A 25,496-nucleotide genomic window follows, 5' to 3' on the forward strand; every position below is an offset into this window, starting at 1 on the left:
ATTAAAAGAATAAGAGAATATTATGAACAAGTTTATATCTATAAATTCAACAACTTCAATAAAAAAACATTATTTGAAAGATACCAACTACTATGATCAATGAAAAAAATTATATATATAAATTATATTCAATTTATTTAATAAGTAATAGAACTCTTCAGGAGAGAGATATATAACTGAAAGAGCTTTATATCCATGAAAGAAACTCAATTTATACTTAAAAACTTTTCCACAAAGAAAATTCTAGGCTCAGATGGGTTCCCTGGTGAATTTCCTAATTAAGAAGGAAGAGATTATCAATTCTCCACAGACTCATGCAGAAAAAAGATGAACGAATACTTCACAATGCATTCACAAGGTCAGTATTGCCTCATTCCAAAACCAGACAAGGATATTACACAAAACTAGACCAAAATCCTTCATGAATACAGATGCAAAAATCTTTAATAAAATATTATCAAATTAAACAAACAACATATTAAAATATTAGCAAATCAAATCCAGTAATACATCATGTCCATGTGGAGTTCATCCCAGGAATATAAAGGTGGTTTAATATTTTTAAATATCAATGAATTCACCGTACTACCTGACTTAAAGAATAAAACAAAAACACCATGTGATGATGACCATAATGCAGAAAAGAATCTTACAAACTTCAATGACTATTCAAGGATGCGAAGTTTCAGTAAACTAGGAACAGAAAAGTTCCTTAATTTAATAAAGGGCATGTACAAACAACTACAATTAACATTACGTTTCATGCTGAGAGACTAAGCGTTTTCTCCGTAAGATCCCGGAGCAGACCAAAGAGAGCAGTTCTTCCCAATTCTGTTCAGCACTGCACCTGAGGCACGGGCCAGTGAGGCAAAGCAAGAAAAATAAGGCCTATGGACCCCCTCCCACCAAAAAAAAAAAAAAAATGACACAGAAGTATCTTTATCGACAAGCAACACAACTGGAAAACTTTCTTTGTAGAAAATTCTGAGGAATCAATAAAAATGCTACAGAACTAAAAATTAAGTTTAGTATGGTCAACACAGTATCAAAAAATTAATTATTTCAGTACACAAGTAATGAATAACTGAAAACTTAAATGAAAGAGGAAAAATGCCGTTTATAACAGCATCAGAGAAAAAACAAAAAAAAATTAATAAATGATTTTCTAAGACCTATACACTAAAAACTACAGAAGATTTTTGAAAGAATTTAAAGAAGACCGAAGTAGAAAGATATACCATGTTCATGAATCACAAAACTTAAGATGTCAATTCTCCACCACAGTCATCTACAGATTCGATGCAATACTACAGGAAGCGTTCTTGGTTAAACTGATAAACTACATTTTATATGGAAAGGCAAAGATCCTAGAAAAGGTAATTTTGAAAACTGTTTTAGAGAGCTTACTGCTCCTTTCTCTGATCTTCTGATTGGTTTTCACTTCGTCTTTATTTTTAATAATCCTGCCTTACATGTATAGTCATTTGGAACAAAAACCTCAAAACCTTCCTGCACTTAAAATGAGCATTAATATAATAAAATAAATTCTTTCACTTTACAAACCCACGCTGAGATGGAAGCACATGAGAATGTCATCATTTGACAAGTTACAGTTTCTGAGTGGGTGACGGGATCTAATATCACTATAGCTCTAAAACATACCAGGGTTACCGGTTTTACCGACCCAGTGAGACAAGGGCCGTACAAAAGTTACCTCAGCTTTGTAAAGTGGAGAATTAGGAGACAGCAACTTAATTTTATGGTCACATCCTCCTATTTTCTAAAAATTATTTATTTGTTTAGAGAAAGGGGAAGAGAGGGAGAAAGAACACTCGGAGCATATTCTCACTTTCTCAAAGACGCAAAAAGAAGCCCTGGGATTCCACCGTGGCAACACCACAGATTTTTTTTAGGTTGACACTTACTTCAAATGAGATACTTTAATCATTTCGATTGGAGATTCATCATTGCCTCGTTCACCTCGAAAAGCGATGCTCCTCCCTTTAATTGCAAACATTAAAGAAAATGTGAAGAAAGAGCACAGAAACCATGAATGCAACAAGAAACTATATCAGCGTAACTCGATTGGTGCAGCTCTGTTCTCCCACTCATTCTTCTGTCTGCTTCTGTTCCTAATAATCAAAATTCAGGAAGTATTCTAAAAGTATCTACTTTATAAAACAGATATTTTCACTTGTTATGGAGTTCCTTGAATTTCTTCTGTGGTTTCTTTCAAATAATTTAATTTTAGAAATGTCAATTTCTAAAGTTTGAATACATTTATGGGAGAGCAATTGTCACCACCAAAACTACTGGTATGTTTAAAGAAATATAAACACTCCCATGCTCACAAATATTAACTAGTGGGGAAAATGCTCTAACAGATACTTAAGATTTCTTGTCCCACATGCAAAAGACTCAACTGAAATATTCTGACACGTTCCTATCAAAAAGTTCTCTACAGACTAAAACTGGGGAATGGTGAGAAACAGGTAACTGCCAAAGAAACTAAATTATTTTCTCTAATTAAAAAATGCAAATTCTACCTTGTGTCTGAAAAATGTATTTTAATATATTTTCCTAGGTTTCTATTGACACTAAAGAGCAGAATGCCTCTGTAAAGCCATGAAATGGACCTTCAGTGTTATTATTCACCAACTGTTCTGCATCCTTTCCTGACTCTGCTAGTTGGCTGCCCTGCTTAGAAGACACAGCAATAAAAGTCTATAATCTATGATCTTAATGTCACACTTCAGAAAGTCAGTAATTATCACTTAGACATTTGTTCCTCAAAAATAGATTATAAAAGATAGATTTATCTAAAAGTCCTGAGCTTCAGCTAATAACAAAAATAAACAGGGTTTTGGGGCGGGGGGTGGGGGGGGTCGGTCTTTGTTATTTGTTTTGCTTTGGTAAGTGGCACCAGAGAACATCATTTCATCCCCGGGCTACCATGCAACTGAAGAGACCAGTGTCAGTCGGCTGGCAAACCAGGAACCTGGGACGGAGGTCACGTCCAGCGACACTAGAGCCACACTGGTCTGTAAAGGTGTAGCCAGGTCCTAGAGGTTTAGTAACACACCCTGGTAAGCATGTTAGTTCTCGGTTACATCTTGTAAATACATATTGAGAATATAAAGAAGCAACAATACACTTGATTTATTACACATACATACACATCCTATCGGTTAAAGCCATCTATACATATTCATATTGCTACACCACTTTAAAGAAACCATGATTCTGTTAAAGAAACTTATTTGAAATCAATGCAGGTGCTATAAAATAATGTGAACTCCTCACCTTATTCTATTTTCAAGGTTTTCATTTTATAACTCTTTGGGCTGTAGGTTTTTAACAATTCTGAACAAGTTACTTTACTAGAAGTTTTCTGTTGTAAAATCTTTAAACTCCCAAATTAAATTACCCTATTCAGTTATCCCAAGACTATCCAAAGTTTTAAATTTGAGCATTTAAAAATAATCCTTACCTATACGTTTCCTAAGGGTTTCCTATAAAGTCCAAAATTTTGAAATAGAATCTAACAAAGCTGAACTACAAAGATTTATTTTGAAACTGTACTTTTGGTTTTCCCTAACAATGATATAAAAGAAGAACTGATATCGTACTTATTTATGAGTCTGTCTGTTCAGGCTAATGGGCACTGCGTTTTACCACACACCTGTGTTCACACAATTTGCATACAAACAATGATGAGTCTTTTTTAGAACAACTATTACACAACAAGATATAAATGTATAAACACAGAATACAAGAAAGAAAGAAAAAAGAACTCCAAGGTGAACAAAAGTATTTTAGAACATGTTTAGAAATGACAATGTCTCTGACCAATTATGACATTCGGAATCTTTCGATGGTCTAGATACACAAACCTGTTGGAAGATCGACCAGTTGAAGTTCATTCCTCACTAACCCCATATTGTTTGGAGTGGAGGTAGCAAAAGAAAGGAAACCAGTCAAACTTGTCCATTCAATGCCCCTGGAATGAGAAGGTAAAACAGAGATTAACACCCTTTTAGTTTGAATTTTTTTTTGAAAAATGTTTTTCCTAAGACCGAAATTATACAGGTTAATTAAAAAGTAGTATTAATATGACCTTCTGAGATTACATTACTATATATTTCCAGCATAAATGAAATTATTTCTAGTTTAAACTTTATCTCCAAATGATGACAAGATAGTTGAGTCATCGGTATTCATAGCAACATGAAAATAACTTAGAGCCTGGCAAAGGAGAGAGTCACGCCACGGCAGTTTCTGAGAATTGCACCGCTTAACACCAGGCGGTACAGAAATATTCTGAGCAGACGGATTTCATCAAGTTTTATCAAAATTCTTAGGTAGGAAACAGAAGTTCCTGAAGCAAACAATACAAACTGAGCCGTGAGACTAGGAAGTGGCCGCAAGTTCCAAATGGTATCTCGGTTAGAGAAAAACCCCGAAGAAAAAGACCCAACGACAGGACGGTGACCTATCCATCCGACGCCCTGCGAGTCTCCTCTGCGGGGGCGGCAGGAGGTGAGCCCATGTTTTGTCCTCACTGACGAACGGGGAGTGCGCTCCAGCACGGCTTGTAGAGAACGGGGAAGGAAGGCACACAGGACACGGGGACCGTCAGAGTCGTCAGAAGGAGTGGGAACCCGGTGCGGCCCCCCTGCGTTGCTTACGAGGTACCGGAGGCTGGATGGGAGGGAAACCCAACCCTCCGCTCTGCATGGAGTTGCTCACGGGCGTCCATGCGGCAGTGATTTTTAACACGTTGCCGACGGCTGCCCTCGTGATCCAACGGCAGAGCTGGGCAGCTGTGACAGAAATGTCGTGGCCCACAAAGCCTGAAGTATTTACTATCTAGGCCTTTACAGAACGTGTCTGCAACCCCTGATCCAGTTTATCCATTTCTCCTGCAATGTGAATGCAGCTGCTGGACTGAGCTGTATACACTGTTCTGCACATGTCTCTCAGTTGCCCAAGAAGGAGCGATGGCTTCCTGCGTCACATCCACACTCCTCTCTCTGATTCTCAAGGCCACAGGGCCATTTACTTCCTTCCAACCTGACCAAACGTACCTCTCCATCATCTGAATCTTGTCTGCTATTTTAATTATAGTAACTTCCCTCACTGACCCCTGTGTATCCCAAGCAAACTCAAAATAATATTTGCAATCGCAGGGAATTGCTGTAGCTATCAAGGATTATAATTCTTCACGTGCAGAACTGCTGAAGCGCTCCGATTAAGCTGCTTACAACTGAGTGCTCTCGGGAATTCCCGAGCCCACAATGACCTCTCCCTTCCCCCTTCCGCTGCCGGCTGAGTGCAGGGCCGGGCTCCGGCAGGTCTCCTTTCCCCCGTTTCCTCGCCTGCCGTGCAGGAATAGCGGCACCGGGTGGACAACGAGGGCCTGGCGCAGAGCTAGCACCGGGGGCCGGAGTCACTCTCGTCCTCGCCACTGCCACCCCCACATCGCACGGACGCGAGCCCTGCTTTCCCCGTGAGACCTGCCCGGCCGCTAAACTCAAACCGCCCTGACAGTGAACACAATGGAACCTGGGTCATTATTCGCTGGGGAGGTCTCTTTGTCTCCCGTTTCCCTTTCCCCTAACGTGTGACGTACTCACTAAGTTCTCTACTCAGAGTGAACAAAGGGACAGAAGAATCATGTTACTTATTCTGCTCTCTCCATAAATCTGATAGCTTCAGTTAGACATTAAGAAACCTTAAGACCACAGCCTTGACCTGTATGGCTTGATTGGGTGTCGTCCTGCACAGAGGAAGGTCACTAGTTCAATTCCCGGTCAGGGACATGCCTGGATTGCAGGTTCAGGTGCATAACTGGTGTTTCTCTCCCTCTCTTACCACTCCCTTCCCCTCTCTCTAAAAATAAGTAATGGAAGGAAGGAAGGAAGGAAGGAAGGAAGGAAGGAAGGATGGATGGAAGGAAGGAAGGAAGGAAGGAAGGAAGGAAGGAAGGAAGGATGGAAGGAAGGAAGGAAGGATGGAAGGAAGGAAGGAAGGAAGGAAGGAAGGAAGGAAGGATGGAAGGAAGGAAGGATGGAAGGAAGGAAGGAAGGAAGGAAGGAAGGAAGGATGGAAGGAAGGAAGGAAGGAAGGAAGGATGGAAGGAAGGAAGGAAGGAAGGATGGAAGGAAGGAAGGAAGGATGGAAGGAAGGAAGGAAGGATGGAAGGAAGGAAGGAAGGAAGGAAGGATGGAAGGAAGGAAGGATGGAAGGAAGGAAGGAAGGAAGGAAGGAAGGAAGGAAGGATGGAAGGAAGGAAGGAAGGAAGGAAGGAAGGAAGGATGGAAGGAAGGAAGGAAGGAAGGAAGGAAGGAAGGATGGAAGGAAGGAAGGAAGGAAGGAAGGAAGGAAGGATGGAAGGAAGGAAGGAAGGATGGAAGGAAGGAAGGAAGGATGGAAGGAAGGAAGGAAGGAAGGAAGGATGGAAGGAAGGAAGGATGGAAGGAAGGAAGGAAGGAAGGAAGGAAGGAAAGAAGGAAGGAAGGAAGGAAGGAACCGTAAGACCACAGAAACCTAAGACACACTCTCCCCGTCTTGCTGCTGGCAGTCTGAATGACTGACTCTCAGTACAGTAATGCCATCTTCCCTGGACATTACCAGTCGCAGTCCTCCCATTCTTAATTACTTATTTTTAAAAATATACCCGTTGAGTGCCCGGTACATGGTAGTGGCTGTGCTGGGCACTGGGAACACAGCCGTGGGTGAGGTGCGCATAATCGCTGTCCTTCTGGAGTTTATGCTCCAGCAGAAAAGATCACACAAGCGCATTCTATGTCGCCTGTCACCAAGAGCGCAGAGCGGAGCCCAGCAGGGGCCTGTAAGGGTCGCATGGAGCCTCATCTCAGGGGCCAGGCCAGGCTTCCGGAGAACCACTGAAGCCGAGGCCCAAAGGGCAAGTAGGGCTCAGCCTGGAAGCCGGACAACCAAGGCAACACTGGGGCTGGCTGGGCAACAGCACACTCGATAGATTACAGCCTCTCTGAAGGGAGGCACCATGTCCTCTGTTGCCACGACAGGCACCTGACAGGCACTCAGTAAGTTCTGTTAAGTAAACGATGCTCGAGAAGAGCCCAGTGTTCTTTCTTCCGTTTATTAGTGCCATGCATATCCAGCAAGTGCTGCTGCCATTGCTTATAAGCTGTCCCAGTGTTGAGAAAGGAAACAGAACAGGGGACGGCTGCTTATCTGTATTCTCGCGCTAAGGACATGTTGTTTTTGAGCGAATTCCAGCAGCAGCTTGTATATCCATCTGATACCAACTGATCGACTGAAGAAGATAAAAATCAAGTTGGACTTCAAAGTAGAGTAGATAAGGAGGGGATTATTTCTCAAAAGAAAAGAATGAAAACTCTTGTCAACAGGGTTAAGCACCACAGTGCTCTAAGGATTAGAAAACTATTGTTTAGGTTTAAACTATACACTGAGCTCTACAAAACAACTGCTAAGAACAGCAGCTCATTTTCTGACTCAATCTAGGCTTGTTTGGTAGGATTTCTAAGTACTGAGTGGCTGTCACCTTCCCAGTGGGTATCTGGGGTCCCGACCCCCACCGGTTCCCAAGCTGGGCCTACCGACTTCCCCTGGGGACGCTACAGTCTGCCTCTCAACCCTGGGCGGCTGGGGCGAGCACATACTTTCTGAAAGGCCTTGAAGTTCTAGGATTACATAAAACTAACTTCTGCAAGTTTACGGACAAAACAGAGATCATTTTCTTTCCACAAATCACTTAGTTTACTCAAAGCAATGCTGAGCCAATCAGTGTTCTCGTATCCACATAAACTACTGTTCTAATAATTTCCCACACTGAAAATAGTACTGGGCTCCATTATTATGCATCTAGTCTATGGACGAAGACACAAACTAGTAATCTAAGAAAACCTGCGTGCACCCCTCCACCTCGTCTACCTCTAGGTGCCTTCCAGAAGACGACAAGTCCTGAAGACGTCTGCATGCAGGCGCACAGAGGCTGCGCAGGGCTTACTGGGAAAGCATGAGGGGCCAAAACCTCAGGGCTGTAAACACCAGGAACAGATGCAGCTGTCTGCAGGTGGGCAGTCCCTGCCCATGTGCGTGCGTAAGACCAAGTGCTTAAAATTAAGTGGTTTTAAACAACACGTTGAGTACCAGGTGGAAAAACAAATTTCTAAACGTTGGCCTTTACTATGCATGTGAATATCTAGAATGTATTGGGTTTACTGCTAATAAGTTCAGCAGTTTTTATAACACATCTGTGAAATTGTCATAATGGCTTTTAATTATACCGTAATTGCATTAATTGAAATATGAAGACAGCAGGATTTTAGCATCTTTTTGGTACCATCTCTGAATATAAAAGGTGAATTATCTTCAAAATGGCAATCAAGGGGGAAAATGCATATAAAAGAGGGAGCACGTGTGTGAGACCATTCGGACCTGCCTGTCTGAGGAGAGCGTCCCTTAGTTACCGGGTATCCTAAGTAACAATTTATAAGTACTCTCAGTGTTGCTCAATACCAAGTACTATCATAGCATGTGTAGGTCATGTATTTAGTGACAGCTACGACCTAACTGAACCAGGATAAGAAATCTGACTGTAAGAAATGGAAGATCTGACTTTGGGTGGTGGGCACACAATGCAATATACAGATCACATATCACAGAAACGTACACTTTAAAGCTGTGTGATCCTATCAGCCAATGCCACCCCAATTAAAAGAAATGAATAGCTCACTGATAAACTGGCTGCGTCTTTATTAAAAATTGCAGTGTTCAGAAAAAAAATTAATATGTGCTTGATTTTCCAGAAGCATGTATTAAATTCCTACCATGAATCTGGCTCAAATTTTTCTTATTGTCAAAATGTTTCCTACAAATCTGTGTGCACCTACAAGTATTATAAGAGCTTAATTCTGACGCCTAAAAGGCCTCGACTGAATCCCACTAACCCCCGAGACCGCTCTGCGATGCGCAGCTTCTCCTTCTGGAAATCGGTAACAGGACGGCGCCCACCGCACAGAACTGCAGCGGAGATGCAATGCAACGATGCGCGCAAAGGCTGGCCGCTCAGCACAGTCCTTAGAGCAAGTACTCAGTGGGGAGCTTTGACTGCTGGGGGAGCCGGAGGAGGGGACCCCTCACACAGAGGCAAGGGCGAGAGGGCGAGGCAAGAGAAGAAGCGCGGGCAGGAGAGGAGGAGGAGGGACACCAGCGCAGCGGCGGCTGCACCTGCTGGAAGAAAAGACGCACCGTGAGCCGGCTGCGTCCCTGCGCGCTGAATGCCCCCCACCTTTGGAAGCTCTGCTCCACGGAAGGGCACGCAGGGGGGTCCCGAAGGGGCGTGGCGCCGGGGTTGGGGGGACGCGGGTGAGGAGTCGCCCAGGCTGCACCCCAGAACGGGCGCCCAAAAGAATAAGGCAACGCGAACCCTTCGGAAACGTCCGTCCGGGTCCGAGGCTGTGACACCGGGAAGGTGGGCCCTTGCCCATCGCAACAACGCGGTTACGCATGGATGTGCTCTGTAAGGGTCGCTGAGAAGCTTAACGTGGGCACGGGACCGAGACTCACACAGTATACGGAGGCCAGAAAATGGCCTTTCTTACGCTTTCCTTAGAAGACCGTCAAAAAATCCTGGCAACTTAGTAACTTTCTGTACTCATGTCTAACTTCAGAGGCCGCCCTTGCTCGGGCAGGAAAAGGAGAAGAGCCACACAACCGGCCAAGCCCGGCCTCGGAGCAGACAGGGACGCCCTTCGCCACGGCGCGGAAGAGGCGCTCCGCTGTCACACCGGCCCTCCCTCGCTTATGTCTGCACCTTCATAAAACAGATCACATCTAGGCAGTGCTGGTCCTCTTCTGGTGGCGCTTAAACAAAGAAACAAATGATATTAATTATTAAAGTGACTTTATTCACTGTTGATAAGCAGTCCTACTGGGGGTTCTTTATAGAAATGAAAAACAGACTGAACAAACCTGAACAAAGAAACACAATGATTTCCAGTAAGAAAATAGCCTGAATCTTAGGAGAAACTGATTGAGACACAGCAATAAAAGTGAGAAAAAAGTCCCCGCTGCGTAATGCCCTGTACCAAACGCCGACAGTCAGTACTCCTCCTTGATGAGCAGAGCCATTGGCTGGGCACGAACCTTTATTACTCGGTTTTCAGTGGGACAATCACCACGGCAGAGCTGTCAGCGCACGCCAGGCCAGGCGCACCACCCCCCCCCCCCCGCCCCGGCACCGCGTGGGCCCGCGACGCCGCGCTCAGGGGCACGGCGTGACACTCACCTGACCTCGCAGGAGTGGACACTGAGTTCCTTGTGCAGCAGCCCGCTGGCGAGGTGGTACACCAGCACTGAGCCGCTCCCCGTGCCTGCGGAAAGGGCGTGAGGGCGCGGGTTAGGGGGCCCGCCCAGTCCCTCCAGCCATCTTACAGTTATCTTCTATAAAGGGGACCAAAAGCTATGGGATAAGAGGCTGAAATCCTGTCTTCCCTCTCATCAGACACGGGCCTGATCTCATGGGCTCTGAAATCACATGTAAGTCAAAGGACAGATTTTCACCAAAAATTTTCAAAACCGAACTCAACACACACAAAATTTGAAGAGGCACTTTCCTAAGTTTTTTTACACACGGAGTTTATACTTTTTGAAATTTGGAATGTTGATTGTAACTGGTCTTCAAGAAGGACTCCTAGCAGAACTCATTGACCGGATTTTCCTATTTTTCTTTACCAAGAGTTTGGCTTGGTTTTGTCTTTTATGTTAAATAAATCACAGAGATGGTGAAGCGTGACGGTTAACTGAGTTTCTGTAGTCACAGCAGCCTGAGGGGGGCCCCGGCTCTGCCGTGAACGCTCCCAGACCACGCTGAAGCTGTGCTCCCGCCCCTTACACACACGTCTAACAGAAGGTCTACCTGTTGGAGGTTAGACGGGACCACAGACACCTGACAGAGGAAGCATGTGACTGTTATTATTCCTGTTATTCCTGTGATTATGGCTGTAGTTATTAGTCTGCCTAAAGCTTATGATCTCAGGTAGTACGTCTCAAACTTAATTAGAAGGGACACGGCCATGCTTGAGAAAGTAACGTTTCAGTCCTTAACCTGTTTCTGTGAGTTAAGCAAGAAAAGTGACCAGTATATATGTCAAAAGATCACTTTCTCACTGCATGTGACTTTAAGCGATTAATGAATTCACAGAAAGCAATGAATGTAGAACTAACAAGAAAATATAATGATAATAATAACAGAAGTGAAAACAGTGGGCAAATTTCAATTTTAGCTTACTTACTGAACAAAGCTTCAGAAATACTTTGCAAAACTGCTCTAGAAAAACTCAGTATTACCCTTCTTTTCATTTATCACCTATGCCACAATAATACTTCCTCGTACTGGGAAAATATCTGAAGAATAACTAAAACTTTTCAGCTAACTGATCTTCATAATAATCAAATAATTTCTACATTCTGCAAGTTTTGCTGATGTTGAGCCTATGATCTAATACTCTAGGGTGACCCCAAGGAGAAGCAATTCCACAGATGAACTTTGTTCTTCTTCCCCAGGGACTCTGAAGACATGTATTTTATATTTTTTGCTTTTACTTTGTTATTATATTAAATTCAGTAAGTAACTTGATATTCATTATCTATCAGTATAATACAGCTTATTCTGCAACAGAAATCTCAGACCCTGACTTAGCTTTCATTACCGTGCTATCCCAAGAAATAATTTTCTCCAAGAAAGTGACAGAACCTTAACTGACAAAGCACATTAACCTTGTACAAATACAGTACCTTGAGAAATCCTAATTAAAATGTCCATAAGAGATTTAATATGAATCAGTAGATTCTGAAGCAAAAATTAAACATTTGATTTATATAAATCTGGAAATATGTACACACGGACTACTGAATGTTAAAATTCAAATCACTTTCAGAAGCTGATAATGAAAAATGGGGAAAAGGAATACTGCTATATAGTAATATTCAAATGAGCCTTTAGGACTCACAATTTGGCCATTAAGTTGACATACTAGCATAACTCGGACACACCAGCAACAAAGTAAATAAATGTGGTCAGGTTTTCATTTTAGAAAAAAATATCACCAATCACATGTTTAGAGACCTTGGGAGAAAGCCAGGAGGCAATGAATAGCATCTTTTTAAAAATATTGCCCATTTCAAACAATATACTATTTTTTGAAATTTCTGAGAAATGCATTTTAACCAAATATATATATATATATATATATGGTTAAACATTTTAATTTTTAAACATTTAAAACATTTTAATTTGCCACATAAGCAGCAAATTTCTTTTTCTATGAAGGAAATTAGGTTACTCACATTACTATAAAATTAATGTGGTAGCAAGTTGAAACCCAGACTAATTTTTCTATCTACAACATAAAAATATGCAATTTCAACCCAAAAGACAAATCTTAGTTTATAGAGACCATAGACACGATAAACATTTTTTAACATACAATTTTAGCAAATGAACACTGCTTTTCCTAAACTATTGCCTATGACTATATTATCAGTTAGCAAAAACCCAACGTAGAACGACATGCAGAGGAGGAACCTGGGGTGGTCCAAGAAAAGACAGGGAGTCCGGATTCAGCATCACACAAGGACCACCCTCCTGACATTTCAGGAAAGCACCCAGAGAGTCAGGATCTCCACTGTCCCGTGCCAGTGGATGAATTATCCTTGTGATTAAAAATAAATCAAAAGATCGGTGGACTCAAAGGACAGAATAACAAAGAAAAATATTCTAAGCTGAGTTTTTACATGATTTCATTTATTCTTAAAAAGAATTTTCTAGTAACCAGCAAAGTTACAAGTCTTATAAAAGGTAGAACACGCGTGAACAAATTTTAAAAAACAGGCCCGCCACTCACCAACAGCAAGCAAGGGCTGGTACATCTTGATGTTTTTTGTGGTCAGCGGTGGGCACATGCGGACAGTGAACTGCGGCGCGGGCAGTCCGGAGAGCAGCCCCGTGAGCAGGAATTTGAGGTGCACTTCCTGCAGAACGGAGCCTCGGGGGTGGTCCTCCCCGGCAATGGCGCTCTGCCCTGATGGTAACCAAAGACACCGGGATAGTCACTGTAACGTATGCTGATCTTCCGAAACAGGCCTGGGAAAGTATGGTCCGGCCGGGACGGTGGGACGCGGCCCCGCACTCGGCTCTGGGCTTACAGCGCGCTCTCTGACATCTCAGGAGAGAGGTTCCTCCGGAACACTGCCCCCCCGTGTCTGAGGGGCACGGTTTCCGCCACAGCTCCTGGTGTCAGCGCACCCCAGGGGTAGTCAGAGGGCTGGGGGGCGGGGGGCAGGTCCCGCGGAGGGGGACGTCGCCGCGCCTTCCTGCCGTGCTTTCAACCGAAGCACTTGGCGAGGCGCACAGAGAACGGGTGGTCACAACCAGCAGGCTCATGGGCTCACTGAGACTTCCACTAAGACATCGTACTGTGTCCACGCACTTACAGAAGTTAAGCTTTCTAATTAAATACATTATATGTAAACACGTAAAATTATGCCTCACGTATAACCTGTGACTGTCGAGAGTTAAGTATGAGATGGCATAACTTTCAGATACAACATTCATACTCAGGTTACCAAGTCTCAAACTAAACAGATGACTCCAATAAAAACCAACGTAACAAAATGTAAATATGAAGAGTCCAACAAAATCAACACCATTTACTACCAAGGGTGCAGTTTTTCTTCCTATAAATCACTACTAACTGAGATCAAACTGTCAAAAAATATATAATATAGAATACACAAGTGTATATAAGGTATACACACACAAAAATACAAAGGGAAAAATGGAAATAATTACTAGGAGTGGGTGATGGGACTCTGAATATAATCTTTTGAGGCCATAAAGTTATTTTAAAATCCATAAGCTATACAGAAAAAAATGGCCATCGATTTAAAGCAAATAAAATGATTCCTTATGGTCAGTCCTACAATTAACATCAACCTTTGGATACAGAAGATGGGGAAAGTCAGCAGGTAGGCACATGGCAACCAGCCCTCAGTATCTTAGAGCTGATTCCCGAGGACTGCAGTCTTCTTGTTCGAGCACCTTCCTTACAGGCGACTCACAAGGTGGGGCAGATCGGGCCTCCCCAAGCAGCAGCCTTTCCCCAACGAATATAAATCAGGACGCTGTATGTAACTGAATTGCCTTCAATTACCACTAAGTACACAGTGGATTTCAAATTAAAAGTTTAATTAAAAGTTTTAATTAAAATGTTTTCCAGTAATACACAGCTTTATTTGTATAATACTTTTAAATCAAGTACACTGTCAAGAACTGCTATACAATCTATACACTTCTGTGTCTTAAAAAAAATGTAATTTAGCCCTGGCTGGCGTGGCTCAGTGGACTGAACATCAGCTTGCAAACTGAAAGGTCATCGGTTCAATTCCTGGTCAGGGTACGTGCCTGGGTTGCAGGCCAGGTCCCTGGTTGTGGGTGTGCAGGAGGCAACCGATCTATGTCTCTCTCACCCATCAATGTTTGTCTCCCTCTCTTTCTCCCTCCCCCTCTTTCTCTCTCCCCCTCTCTCTAAAAATAAATTTAAAAAAAATTTTTAAAGGTAATTTATATTACTTAAGATACCTAAACAGCATAAAATTTCAGCATCTTTCATATCATTGATTAGTACTGTGCATGTGTGTGTTTGTAATTCTTTTCAATTTAATACTTTTATCAAGTGCAGACAAGGTCAATTAACTCAGAAAATTGTGTTACTGATGAGATGCATTTTGTAAAACAAGTATGTGTCTAAACTTCCTTATGCAGATTTATGTCTAGGCAAAAAGAAAGAATTTTAATAATAAAGCTTCGTGTCACTGAGCAAAAGGATGTTACGACTCACAGGAATCATGGGAAAACCAAGGCCTGCAAAGGTCAGGTCTTGCCTAGGATCACGGTGGAGCAGCCAGGACTGAAGGCCATGGCCAAGGAGCAGGCTCCAGACTGGGGTGGCAAGGTTCACATTTTGGCTCTTCCACTTACTAGTTGTGTGATTTTGAGCAAGTTTTTTTAAATCTCTATGGGTCTCAGTTCCCACAAACATAAAACGGAAATAATAATGTTACATATCTTGCAGGATTGTTTGAGGTAGTATACAGAGCATTTAGCACAGCACTTAACATAGTAATAAGCACTCAATAAATATCATCTCTGATTAAAGATTAATAGTTCTCTCTTATCTAGCATCTCTCAACCATTTAAACAAAACAGCCAACTAAATAATATTGGCTTTCAATTACATTACAGAAAAACAAATGAAACAAAAAAAATCCTTTATAAACCATAGCCACAATTTCCAAAGAATTGGATATCAAAATTGCTTAGATAGTTATAATTTCTAGTTGTATAATATTAGAAATCGCAAACCTTCATTCTTCCTTTAATATATACTGGCCCTATAATAATTAAATAAGTTGGAACCAATATTTTATCTGAAAATAAGTATCTGTTGAAAGTGAGAATCACCAACATGTAAACAAGGTACCGTATTTTTCTCACGATAAGACGCGCCTGACCAGAAGACGCACCTAGGTTTCAAGGAGGAAAACAAGAAAAAAAATATTCTGAACCAAATGGTGTGCTAAAATATTTAGTAAAATATAACAACAATATTTCAACCATGTAAACTGACCCGCAGTCAGCAGCGGTATTAAGAACCATCCTCACTGTCATTCACAAATGAGGAGAGACTTTCAGGTTCAAGTGCTCTTCTAGTTTTCTGGGAACCCCAAGAACTCATCACTGCTAGTGTCAGAAATTATGAAGCTCAGTTGCTCACAATCACTGATGTCACTTTCTTCGCTACCTTCATAGATAATACTGTCCTCAGTTCCATCGAAGGCCCTGCTAATGCCACAGCTTTTGAACGACCGTACAACAGTTTCATCCTTCACTGACAGGTCAGGTCGTTCGCATCACGGTCTGTGACACAGTATGTGCTCCGTAAGACACACAGACCCTTCCCCCTACTTTTTGGGGGGAAAAGACAGTACATCTTACGGGCGAAAAATACAGTAATTAATGTAAGTCAAAAAGTTAAAAATATTTTTTTCTAATACTGCTCAGTTACTTTATTATTCCTTCAATAAATATTTACTGCATATATAGAAAGTACAAGGCTTTGCGCTCTCTACATTTTAGTTTTCTCAAATATTAACTTTGATTTTATAATAATTGCAAATTGGTGACTGTCAATTTTGCCCTCAAACAGGATACCTAACACGAAGTTAGAGAAAAAAAACGAAAGCGCACCGATCATGCTGTCCAGGGAGAGGTCTGGGAGCTTCTTCTGCAGCACTCCCACCGGAATCCCACAGAAAGACACGGGGGAATACAAAGGTGACACACCGGAGCCACTGCAAAGACATAATAAATAAGTCACTAACTTCAGATGATCCGTAAGTGAAATACATCCGCAGATTGACATAATTCTCTAATAACCGAGAATCCTAAACAGCAGTTTAAAAGCGGTCGTGCTGACTCCTTTACCTGTTCCGTGAGCTGCGGCTGCAAACGGCAGACTTTAGTTCCCAGATCATGACCCTTCCATCGCTCACTATGAGGGCGGCTGCGTTCTCATTGACAGGACAGCACACCACACTGAAGGGACGGACAGCTTTTGTCACCCGGATGGCATCGCACTGGCTTCGCAGATCATACGTGAGCTCTTGGACAGGGTCTGGATCTTAACACAGTATTGTTTTCTTTAAGCAACAGAAAGCAGCCTCATCGAGGTCACTAATACTTCTTCTACTTAAATAAAACCTCAACCAAAAAGGTTATCATTCCTTCACAAACTGAAAATTGGTCAAGAATGGCTTCCCTTTCTACAATTATGATGACAATTATGACAAATTTCTTCAGAATATAGACAATTACCTTAATAATTGTCTACACCAAGTTTAATTTCCAAAATAACAACTACTGAATATAATCAAGATAGATGGTTTTCTAACATCTCTAAAATAAAGAAAATGTCTGAACAGTGATAGATGATTAAATAAGGCACAGGGCACTACAAACCATCAGAGTTCACAGTGGTCTACAGTAAGCCTGAAAATAATTGTACCTTACAAATGATGTGAAAGTCACTTTCAACTCTACACAGTACGTTACTCCACAAAACATTATTTTTATTCTCCAGGACAAGACTGCCACCGACAGCTGAATGACCTGGAGACTTACTTACCTGTGTCACGTCACAGTGGCAATTCCTAAAGCAGAGAAAAGGGCCAGGAGGTGTAATAATGTACATATAAGGTTGGGTTTGGACTAACGAAACATTCACAAAAGGTAACACCTACTCGGCCCCTGGAAACATCAAGAAGGAATTATAACATATGACTTTCTTCATTGTACACAGGAAGGGCACTATTATAACACCAAGAGATGAGTCTTGGGCTTGTGTTTTTTTATGCCCCGTATTATAACCATATTCTACCTTCTCAGGGCCAGGATTATCATTAAGTCTGTGATGTGGCTGGTATTCGCTTTATAAAATAATTCTGAAGAAAATATAATTAACATTATCATGAGATATAAACTCACCCGCTTCCTCATTTGAAGTGGTGAAAGTACTATTATAAGATCTTCGAACACGTAAAGTTATACAACCATTTTCATGTAGGCAAAATAAACCATCACGTTGAAAGCAGGGTATTACCTTCAAAAAGATGATTCATTTATTTTTAAAAATAGATTAAAGCATATATATTGTGAAACTCATAAGCTCATATTTAGAGAACAAGGGAAAAAAAGAAAAAACAAAAAAATATACCACATAATCCTCAAGTTTTAAAACTAAATGAACATTTAAAAAATCCATTTAGAATAAAAAGTTTGATTCTTTTTCCATGTAACTTAAATAGTTCATTAAATATTTTCACATAAATCAGAAGAATTTCTAGGGTAAACCAAACCAATCAAGAGTATAAAAAAAGAAAAAAGAAAAGAAACGTAAAATAACATTGTTAATTTTTGAATAAATAGAAAAGAAAGTCAAACTAAGGGCTTCTGTGTGATTGTAGTTTTTCTCTATATAACACCCACAATTCACTCCGACGGGTGAGATTGATATAAGTGTTGATACCTGCAGAAATGGAACTCCGGTTCGCTCTATGGCGATCACACCCACTGTCTGATTCACCTCCAGGTCAAGGATTAAAATCTCTCGAGGGTAGAGTAACAACATGTGGTTCCTTTTGGAGGGCAGATATGCCAGCTGAAGGCAGTCATTGAGGGTTATGAACTCAGCACTGAAAAAAGCAAACATTTGCTTTAGGCATTGAGAAGTGAGTCCAAGATTTTATTCATATCAGAAAAAGCTAATGAAGAACTGAATTTTGTACTTCCCACATGAAAACAGTCACTGAGGACGTACAAGTATTTCTGAAATGACCAACAAGGGCCACCATCTAAAGCTTAGACCTCCACTACATGCCAAAATCCAAATTATGACAATAATATTGTGTAGGTTGAGTGAGATGGTGTTCCTAAACTTTTGAAAAAGTTTAAGTAAAATAGTAAGACAATGAATAAGATAAAATGACAAGTCTATGACATACCAGACATTCATAAGATACTAATTTTATTTTTATTTTGCAATCAGAAATACTAAACAGATTGCTGAAATCAAGACTCAGGATTAAAACGAAACATTCAGGGTAATTAGAGCCACTGGATCAGGAGTCCGAGGACTATCTGTATGGCCTTGCGCAAGGCACTTCCTCTCCTCTGCCTTTTCTTCCTTGTAAGCTGTTGGCACTCTCTTTTGAAACAAAGAAGGGTATTTTCCTCACGTATCATAGTATTTTCTTCTGTGTAAATAAAATATATAAAACTATCTGAGAACTGTAAAAGACTGTTAGAATCTCAAAAATCATTTTAGTAATTTGTGATTAATGCATATATTTAATCACAAACTTTTTATAATATATTTCAATAGGAATAGACATACAATTATGTTCTATTTTTTACATAATAATATTATTAAAAGGTTTTGAAATTTAAAGTAAAGTTAGATGAAAGGACTGGAGAGAGGGGTGTGGATTGCATTAAAATCCTGGCTCTGCCATTTCCTGTTTGGGGGAATTGAATAACATTTAAAATAATGTGAGGCAATTTCCTCATTTATAAAATGGGGCCAGTACTGTGACACCAACCTGCAGCAAGATGATATGCAATAATGTATGTGATAACACCCAGAGCAGTTCTGTTGGGAGGGATTAATAATTCATTGCCCCCAAAACTCAAAGTGAACATAGGATTCACATGAGAAAATGTAACATATAAAAATCATAACTTATAAAACTACTGAGACTACAAAATAATTATTTATTTATGAGACAGAATCAATGAAAAATAAATAGAAAGTTCTCTTAACATATTTAAGGAGCGTGGTAATGGACAAGATACAATAAAGATTAAATTAAAAAATAAAATATAAACAACAAAAGAAAGAAAAGGGGAAGAAAAGATATTTAAGGAGCAATCTTAAATTATTTTGGGACAGGGTGGGGAATAAATTAGTGAACTTAACCAGCCTGCAGTTAATACATAAAAATGATATCTACATATAAATTCAAAAAGTATTTGTAGAGCAATTTGTATTTTACCATATATTTTTCAGGTAATTACCCACAAAGTCTAGATAGAATAAACTTAGCATATTTAAAGTACAGGCTCTTTTAAAATAAATGCCAAAAAATCCTGCCAAAGCAATAAAAATATAAGAACACAATTACAGCTCTAGGAAAAAGAAATCTATTTCTAATGCATATAATGAGTTACTTATAATAAAACTTTATTCAGTTGCGATTTCTGATATCAATCGCAATAGCTAGCATTTACCAAATGAACGCTTACCATGTTATCAGCCACTATGTTACGTACTTAAGTTATGGCAACCCTATGAAATCCCCGAAAACACTAGTTTAGAGTTTGGGGGAGTAAAATTTAAGCAAAATTAAGGAAATTTCTAAGTCACATAGCTACAATTTCCCCCAGAATCCTGGCCCATACCAGTATGATAAAGATCTTCACGTGCATGAGAAAAATACCCATATTTCACAGCTAAAGGGACTGAACAGCACTGAAGTCAGGAAAATGTATTTACAAATAAAACTCCAGACTTTGTCCTCAAATTCTGAATAGATCCAGTAGCCGCAACGTTAGGATGTTCATCTCATGTTTTCAAAAGTAAAAACGCCAGGCTAAAAGCTGCAACTGTAACGGATCAGCGTGGGGGTTGACACAACCAGCAGAAACAAAGGGGCCCGGGCGAGGTGCTGCCTCTCCTCCTTGGGAGGCGGCAGAAGGAGGATTTTTCCTCCTAGAGTCAAAAGCAGAACCGAGAGAGGGTGATGGATTTTCTAATCCATCTTAATAAATGTTCAAACTCGATTCTCTGTGTCAAGGACAGACGATAAATAGGGCATGCTGCTGTCAGTTTTACACCCGTGCCTTACCTGGGTTTCTCTTGAGTGATTAAGATTTTGACTTTGTTAAGAGCCTTCTTCGCCCCCGTGGCTGCAGCCAGCTTGTTGTGAGCCGGGCTAGAGTGTGGGCTGGATATGTAGACCTTCTTCCCAGGGCCCGAGGGGGGCTTCGATGGGGAAAAGTCGGAGATGAACACAATACCCTCACTGGTGAGCACTAGAGAGAAGCAAACCGCTAATTAAAGTTTAATCAAGTTTAGCAGGGTTTTTTCCAGTACAATTTTGACAGCCAGGTAATGATAATTTTAATAATATAAAACTGGCAGTGTTCGGCAGTTGTAACATAATGGGAGCGCTCTCCAAGTGGAAGTGAAACAGGTGGTCCATTGTAATTCAACAGAGGCCTTCAGGCACAGCGTTCTAAATTAATGTTTCATATTAAAAAGATACCAGAGGGTTACTGGCAGGAAGAACAAATGTTTGTTCTTCCAAATAATTCAGTGCACCAACTTGCATTAAAAACCTTCCCTCATTATATCCCATAACTTCAAAATCTAAGTACTTTACCAAATATAAAATTCACAGAAGAAAAAAGATCCCGTATGTATATAAGATGCTCTGCATATCACCCTTAGCTAAGTTCAAATATTTGATTCGATGATAGGAATTTTTTTATGATCATCATGAGCTACTCAGTCTACATATATTTCCTTTCTCTTCTTGAGCATCAGGTGGAACCTTAAATGCCCAGCGTGCTTTTTTCTCTAACGTAGAGCGGCAACAGTGGCCGCTGCTGTCCAACGCAACCAGCCGCGCCTCTCCCGTCCCCCGTTCTCCCTTGTTCCCTTTATCCTGTTTTCCTTTTTTAATACCACGTACAACCTCTTAATATACTCGAACTTATTAATTCGTTATGGTCCAAATGGCGCATCTGACCCCGTCTCCCTAGCATGCGCACTTGGTGAGGGCAGGGACCTTGGTCTTCTTTCCCTGATAAGAGCCCGGGTCCTGGAACATGCCTGCCGTGTATGTGATTATCCACCAGTCGGATAACTGAATTAAAATATTTTCTACATTATTTAGTCACAAAAATACCTGTCTGAAAACCAAGATCGACAGCTCAGTACCGCATCAAACGCCACGGGCACAACCAGCCTGCGAGAAGATTGCCTGGGGCTTGTTCTGCTCCTCACACGCGTCTGGTTACGGCACTCAAAACACGGGCAGGGACTGGAACGCTTGTTTTTTTTAAAGGAAAAACTGTGTTTGGCCAGAGTAAACGAAACCCTTAACTCGGGTTCTTTAAACGTTCCAGAAACACAGATTTAATCAAGCCTGAGTCCAAACAGCTCGGCAACTCCCTCTCCCCGGCTGCGCGCGTCCCACTCACACAGTCAACGCGGGGAAGGCCCAGCTTGCTGAGTCAAGTGTCTGAGTATCGGAACCCTTGCCAATGCTACAGGCTATGATTTAGCATCTGTAGTAGGGGCTGCAGGAGCAGAATTGGGAGCTTAAAGATGGGCCTCTCCGCTGTGCTCGGCGTTCCAATGTTACAGATGTATGATGTGTGTATCACTTATGCATACAGTGTCAGCTGCGTTATAAATACTTCAACTCAGGTTCCCCAAGAAACTGCTACTCACAAGTTAAATGGGAGGGGTCAAAAGGGTCAAAAGAGAAGGAAAGGATGTTGTCGGCGTAGCTCTTCTTCCACAGCTTGGTGCCCGTGTCTGCGTTCCACAGCACTATGTAGTTGGGGGGGTGGACGGCAAGCAGCAGGTCTCGGGAGGCGTCCTGACTCCACAGCCACTGGACATCTGTGAAGACCAGAGGAAGGCAGAGCTCCAAGACCGTCCACGTGCACACGGCGTGGGTAACGTCCTGGATACTCAGTGGTTTGGTTTGGTTTGGTTTGGTTTTACATGATCCTTAAGATCTGTCCCTCTCCCCTCAATGTTGCACATATGTGTCAGGATTACAGACGAAAAGTTAATTTTATATAAAAATGAGCTGTGTGTACATTAGAATCTTAAGGTCAAAGTTTGAAAAGAATCTAAAATATTACTTGAAAGCAAATACAAAGCTATTTGCAGTGATCAATACTTAAAACTTTATGTCAAAGACTGTCCCAATGTTTTTGTGGAATTACTTAATGGGACTTTGTAGGGTCATGTTTTTTCACAATAAGAAACAGAATAAAAATCTAGTTCAGTACCGAGTACATAGTAAATACTCAAAATATTTTTTAAACAGTCATTTTAAAATTTCACTCAATCAAAATAGCCACTCAGTCAAAGCCTGGAGTCCAAAAAAATACTGTATTAGCTTTAGGTCAATAAACAAGCAAACAAATGATCAATATAAAAATGAGAATAAAATTTTGATCACTTCTATGAATGGAAAGTAAGTACTGAGAGCTAATACAAAATAGCAGTTTGGCCAAGTTTACTTATATTTTAGCTTAATTTACAAGATTGTTTATAGCAGCTTAATTTTCCTCATCAAGCTTGACTGAAGCTGATGTTGAAATTAATGCATTTTACCAAAACTCAGATCAGCTGAGATTTGAGAAAACATTCCCAGAAGTGTATTAACAAGGATTAAAACAAAAACAAACAAACGAACAACAAAAAACCCCAGGGGATTCAGGTCAGTAGAATAAGCTAAAGAGAACCACCAGTTACCCGGAAGCGATGAAAGTAAATGAATGGGGGGAGGGGGAGCCACCCTGAGAGTAAGTGTGCTAACTGAAACCGCAGAGCGCGGACTGTCCTCACCCTGAATGGGTTTGGCGTGTTCTTGGATCTCACACTGAGCTATTCCCGCTGCTACGTCCCAAACAATGATTTTTCCATGGGCATCGGCAGAAGCGAGGCGCAAGGAATACGGCGAGCCAAGGTTGTGGTGATAATTTTCTCTGGCCCACTTCACCTAATATCGAGAAGAAATCGAGTAAATACTTGTACTGAATGAAACTGAACGTAATTTTCATAAAACCACCTGAACCCATACCGCATTCTAAAGTTACATTACAAAAATCTTTTTAAAAATAAACAGGAAACTGGTTTCCAGCTTGATAGACATTTTTATTATTTATAAGATTAAAGTTCCAATTAAAATATTTTTTAAAACATCACCTTGTTCTTGCTTTTAAAATATGAAAAACGAATTCATAGCCTTAATATTCTGGTGAATTCAGGTAACACCCCCGGAACACCGTCTCATAAAATGCTACTGATCGCCGGCACCCCACCTGATCGTTCCAATGTTACAACATAAAGTCTAATTACGAGAGAACATCTGAAATCCCAAATTGCTAAGTAGAACGTTTTCTGTGTCCTCGTCCCCTAATGAAAAGGAGACAACCAAGAGCTGTAAACACCGTGCAGAGGGAAAAACAGGAAAAAGCAAAATCAGACAAAAACCTGCTGACCCTCTTTCATGAAACTGGAAAAAATGTTAACAGTGTTAAAAATGTTAAAATGTTTAAAAAAAAAAAAGAGAGAGCATGCTTTATACCCCCAGCAACATTGTAAGAACAGAATTTTCAAAATAAAAACTGTAAAAATTCCAGTGCAAATCAGGTTAATCCTAAACGTTAAATACACAGTCAGGAAAAAACTGAGGAACAAAACACCGTAAGCCAGGGCCCTGCCTGGCCACAACCTCCCCTCTCTCCCAGCTCAGCATCATGCGTGTCTGCTTCAAAGCATTTCCCACACATCAGTCTGTCATTGTTTTATTTACTCTGTTTTGACCTATCACCAACCCGTGAATCATCAGCTCCACAGGGCAGGATCCTGCAGGCCTTGTTCACATCTCAATCCCCAATCTTTCAGTCTCTTGGTGTCCTGTGAAGCACAAAGGTTTTAAATTTTGATGCAGTCCAATTTATCTACTTAGCCTTGGTTTTCACTGTATTTAAGAAACCATTGCCTAGCTCAACGTCGAGAAGATTTGCACCTCTGTTTATGTGTATTTATATATGTATATAACCGTCCAGTGCTTGAATTTCATTTAGGTAAACTCCAAGCAGTGTATACATATTTTTAAAAGATCACCTAGACACATCACAATCAAACTGCTGAAAACCAAAAACAAGGAGAAAATCCTAAAGACAAGCAGGTGAGTGAAGATATACTACATACAGAGAAACAAAGACAGAAATTGCTCATCAGAAATCATGCAAACTGGAAGACAGCCGAGCAATATCTTTAAAGTACCACAAGGAAAGAATCTAGTGAAATATATTTTGGGGCACATAAAAGCTGAGAAAATCAACCAATATTAGACATCTACCTCAAGAACTTTAAGAAAGAATATTTTTTACACAAAGAGAACATAACACCAGACCAATACTTGGATCTACACAAACGAAAACTCCAGAAATGCCAAAAAGACGTAAGGAGGAAGGAAGAGAGCAGAAGAGGGGAGGAAGGGAGGAAGAGAGTATATAAGATATTTTTCTCAAAAACAAAAACAAAAAACAAAAAAAACCTATTCCTGACATCAGACTTAATAGGGAAAGACTGAATGCTTTCCTCCTAGGCTCAGGAAAAGAATAATGATATCCTCTTACCACTCCTGGTCACTGCAGTAGAAGTCCTAGACAATGCAATATGGCAAGAAAAAAATAGAAATAAAATTGTTACCTGATGATCACATGACTTTATATGTAAAGATTCTTCCCCAAACTACTAAATCTAATCATTTAAGCAATATCACATTCAATACAGGTCAATATAAAAAAATCAACAGTATTTTTCCCTAGTTCACTATATATGTGTGTATATATATATATGTGTGTGTGTGTGTGTGTATACATTTATATATCTTCAAAATGGATCAGGAACCCAAATATAAGAGCTAAAACCATAAAATTCTTAGGAAAAAAAAATGTAAATCTTGACATTGTAAAAACAATGGTTTCTGGAATGTAGCAAAAAATAGATAAAATGAACTATATCTAAATTAAAAACTTTTATGCTTCA

General features: G+C 40.7%; 1 protein-coding gene across 1 annotated transcript in view; it reads right to left on the minus strand.

Moving 5' to 3' along the window:
- WDR11 (WD repeat domain 11) overlaps positions 1-25,496 on the minus strand; it is a 54,394-nt gene that overhangs the window by 25,289 nt on the left and 3,609 nt on the right. Inside the window, exons 3-13 of the mRNA XM_090278769.1 lie at positions 23,283-23,436; positions 22,149-22,322; positions 20,536-20,722; positions 18,159-18,324; positions 17,618-17,732; positions 16,559-16,754; positions 16,322-16,425; positions 12,918-13,094; positions 10,301-10,385; positions 3,894-4,000; positions 1,926-2,001 (exon numbers count right to left, since the gene is read on the minus strand). Coding sequence (XP_090134895.1) covers positions 1,926-2,001; positions 3,894-4,000; positions 10,301-10,385; positions 12,918-13,094; positions 16,322-16,425; positions 16,559-16,754; positions 17,618-17,732; positions 18,159-18,324; positions 20,536-20,722; positions 22,149-22,322; positions 23,283-23,436 — 1,541 coding nt within the window. The remainder of the gene's footprint in view (positions 1-1,925; positions 2,002-3,893; positions 4,001-10,300; positions 10,386-12,917; positions 13,095-16,321; positions 16,426-16,558; positions 16,755-17,617; positions 17,733-18,158; positions 18,325-20,535; positions 20,723-22,148; positions 22,323-23,282; positions 23,437-25,496) is intronic.

This window comes from Furipterus horrens, unplaced genomic scaffold, assembly GCF_987537825.1.
Source record: "Furipterus horrens unplaced genomic scaffold, mFurHor1.1.pri manual_scaffold_5, whole genome shotgun sequence".
NCBI classification, from domain to species: Eukaryota; Metazoa; Chordata; class Mammalia; order Chiroptera; family Furipteridae; genus Furipterus; species Furipterus horrens.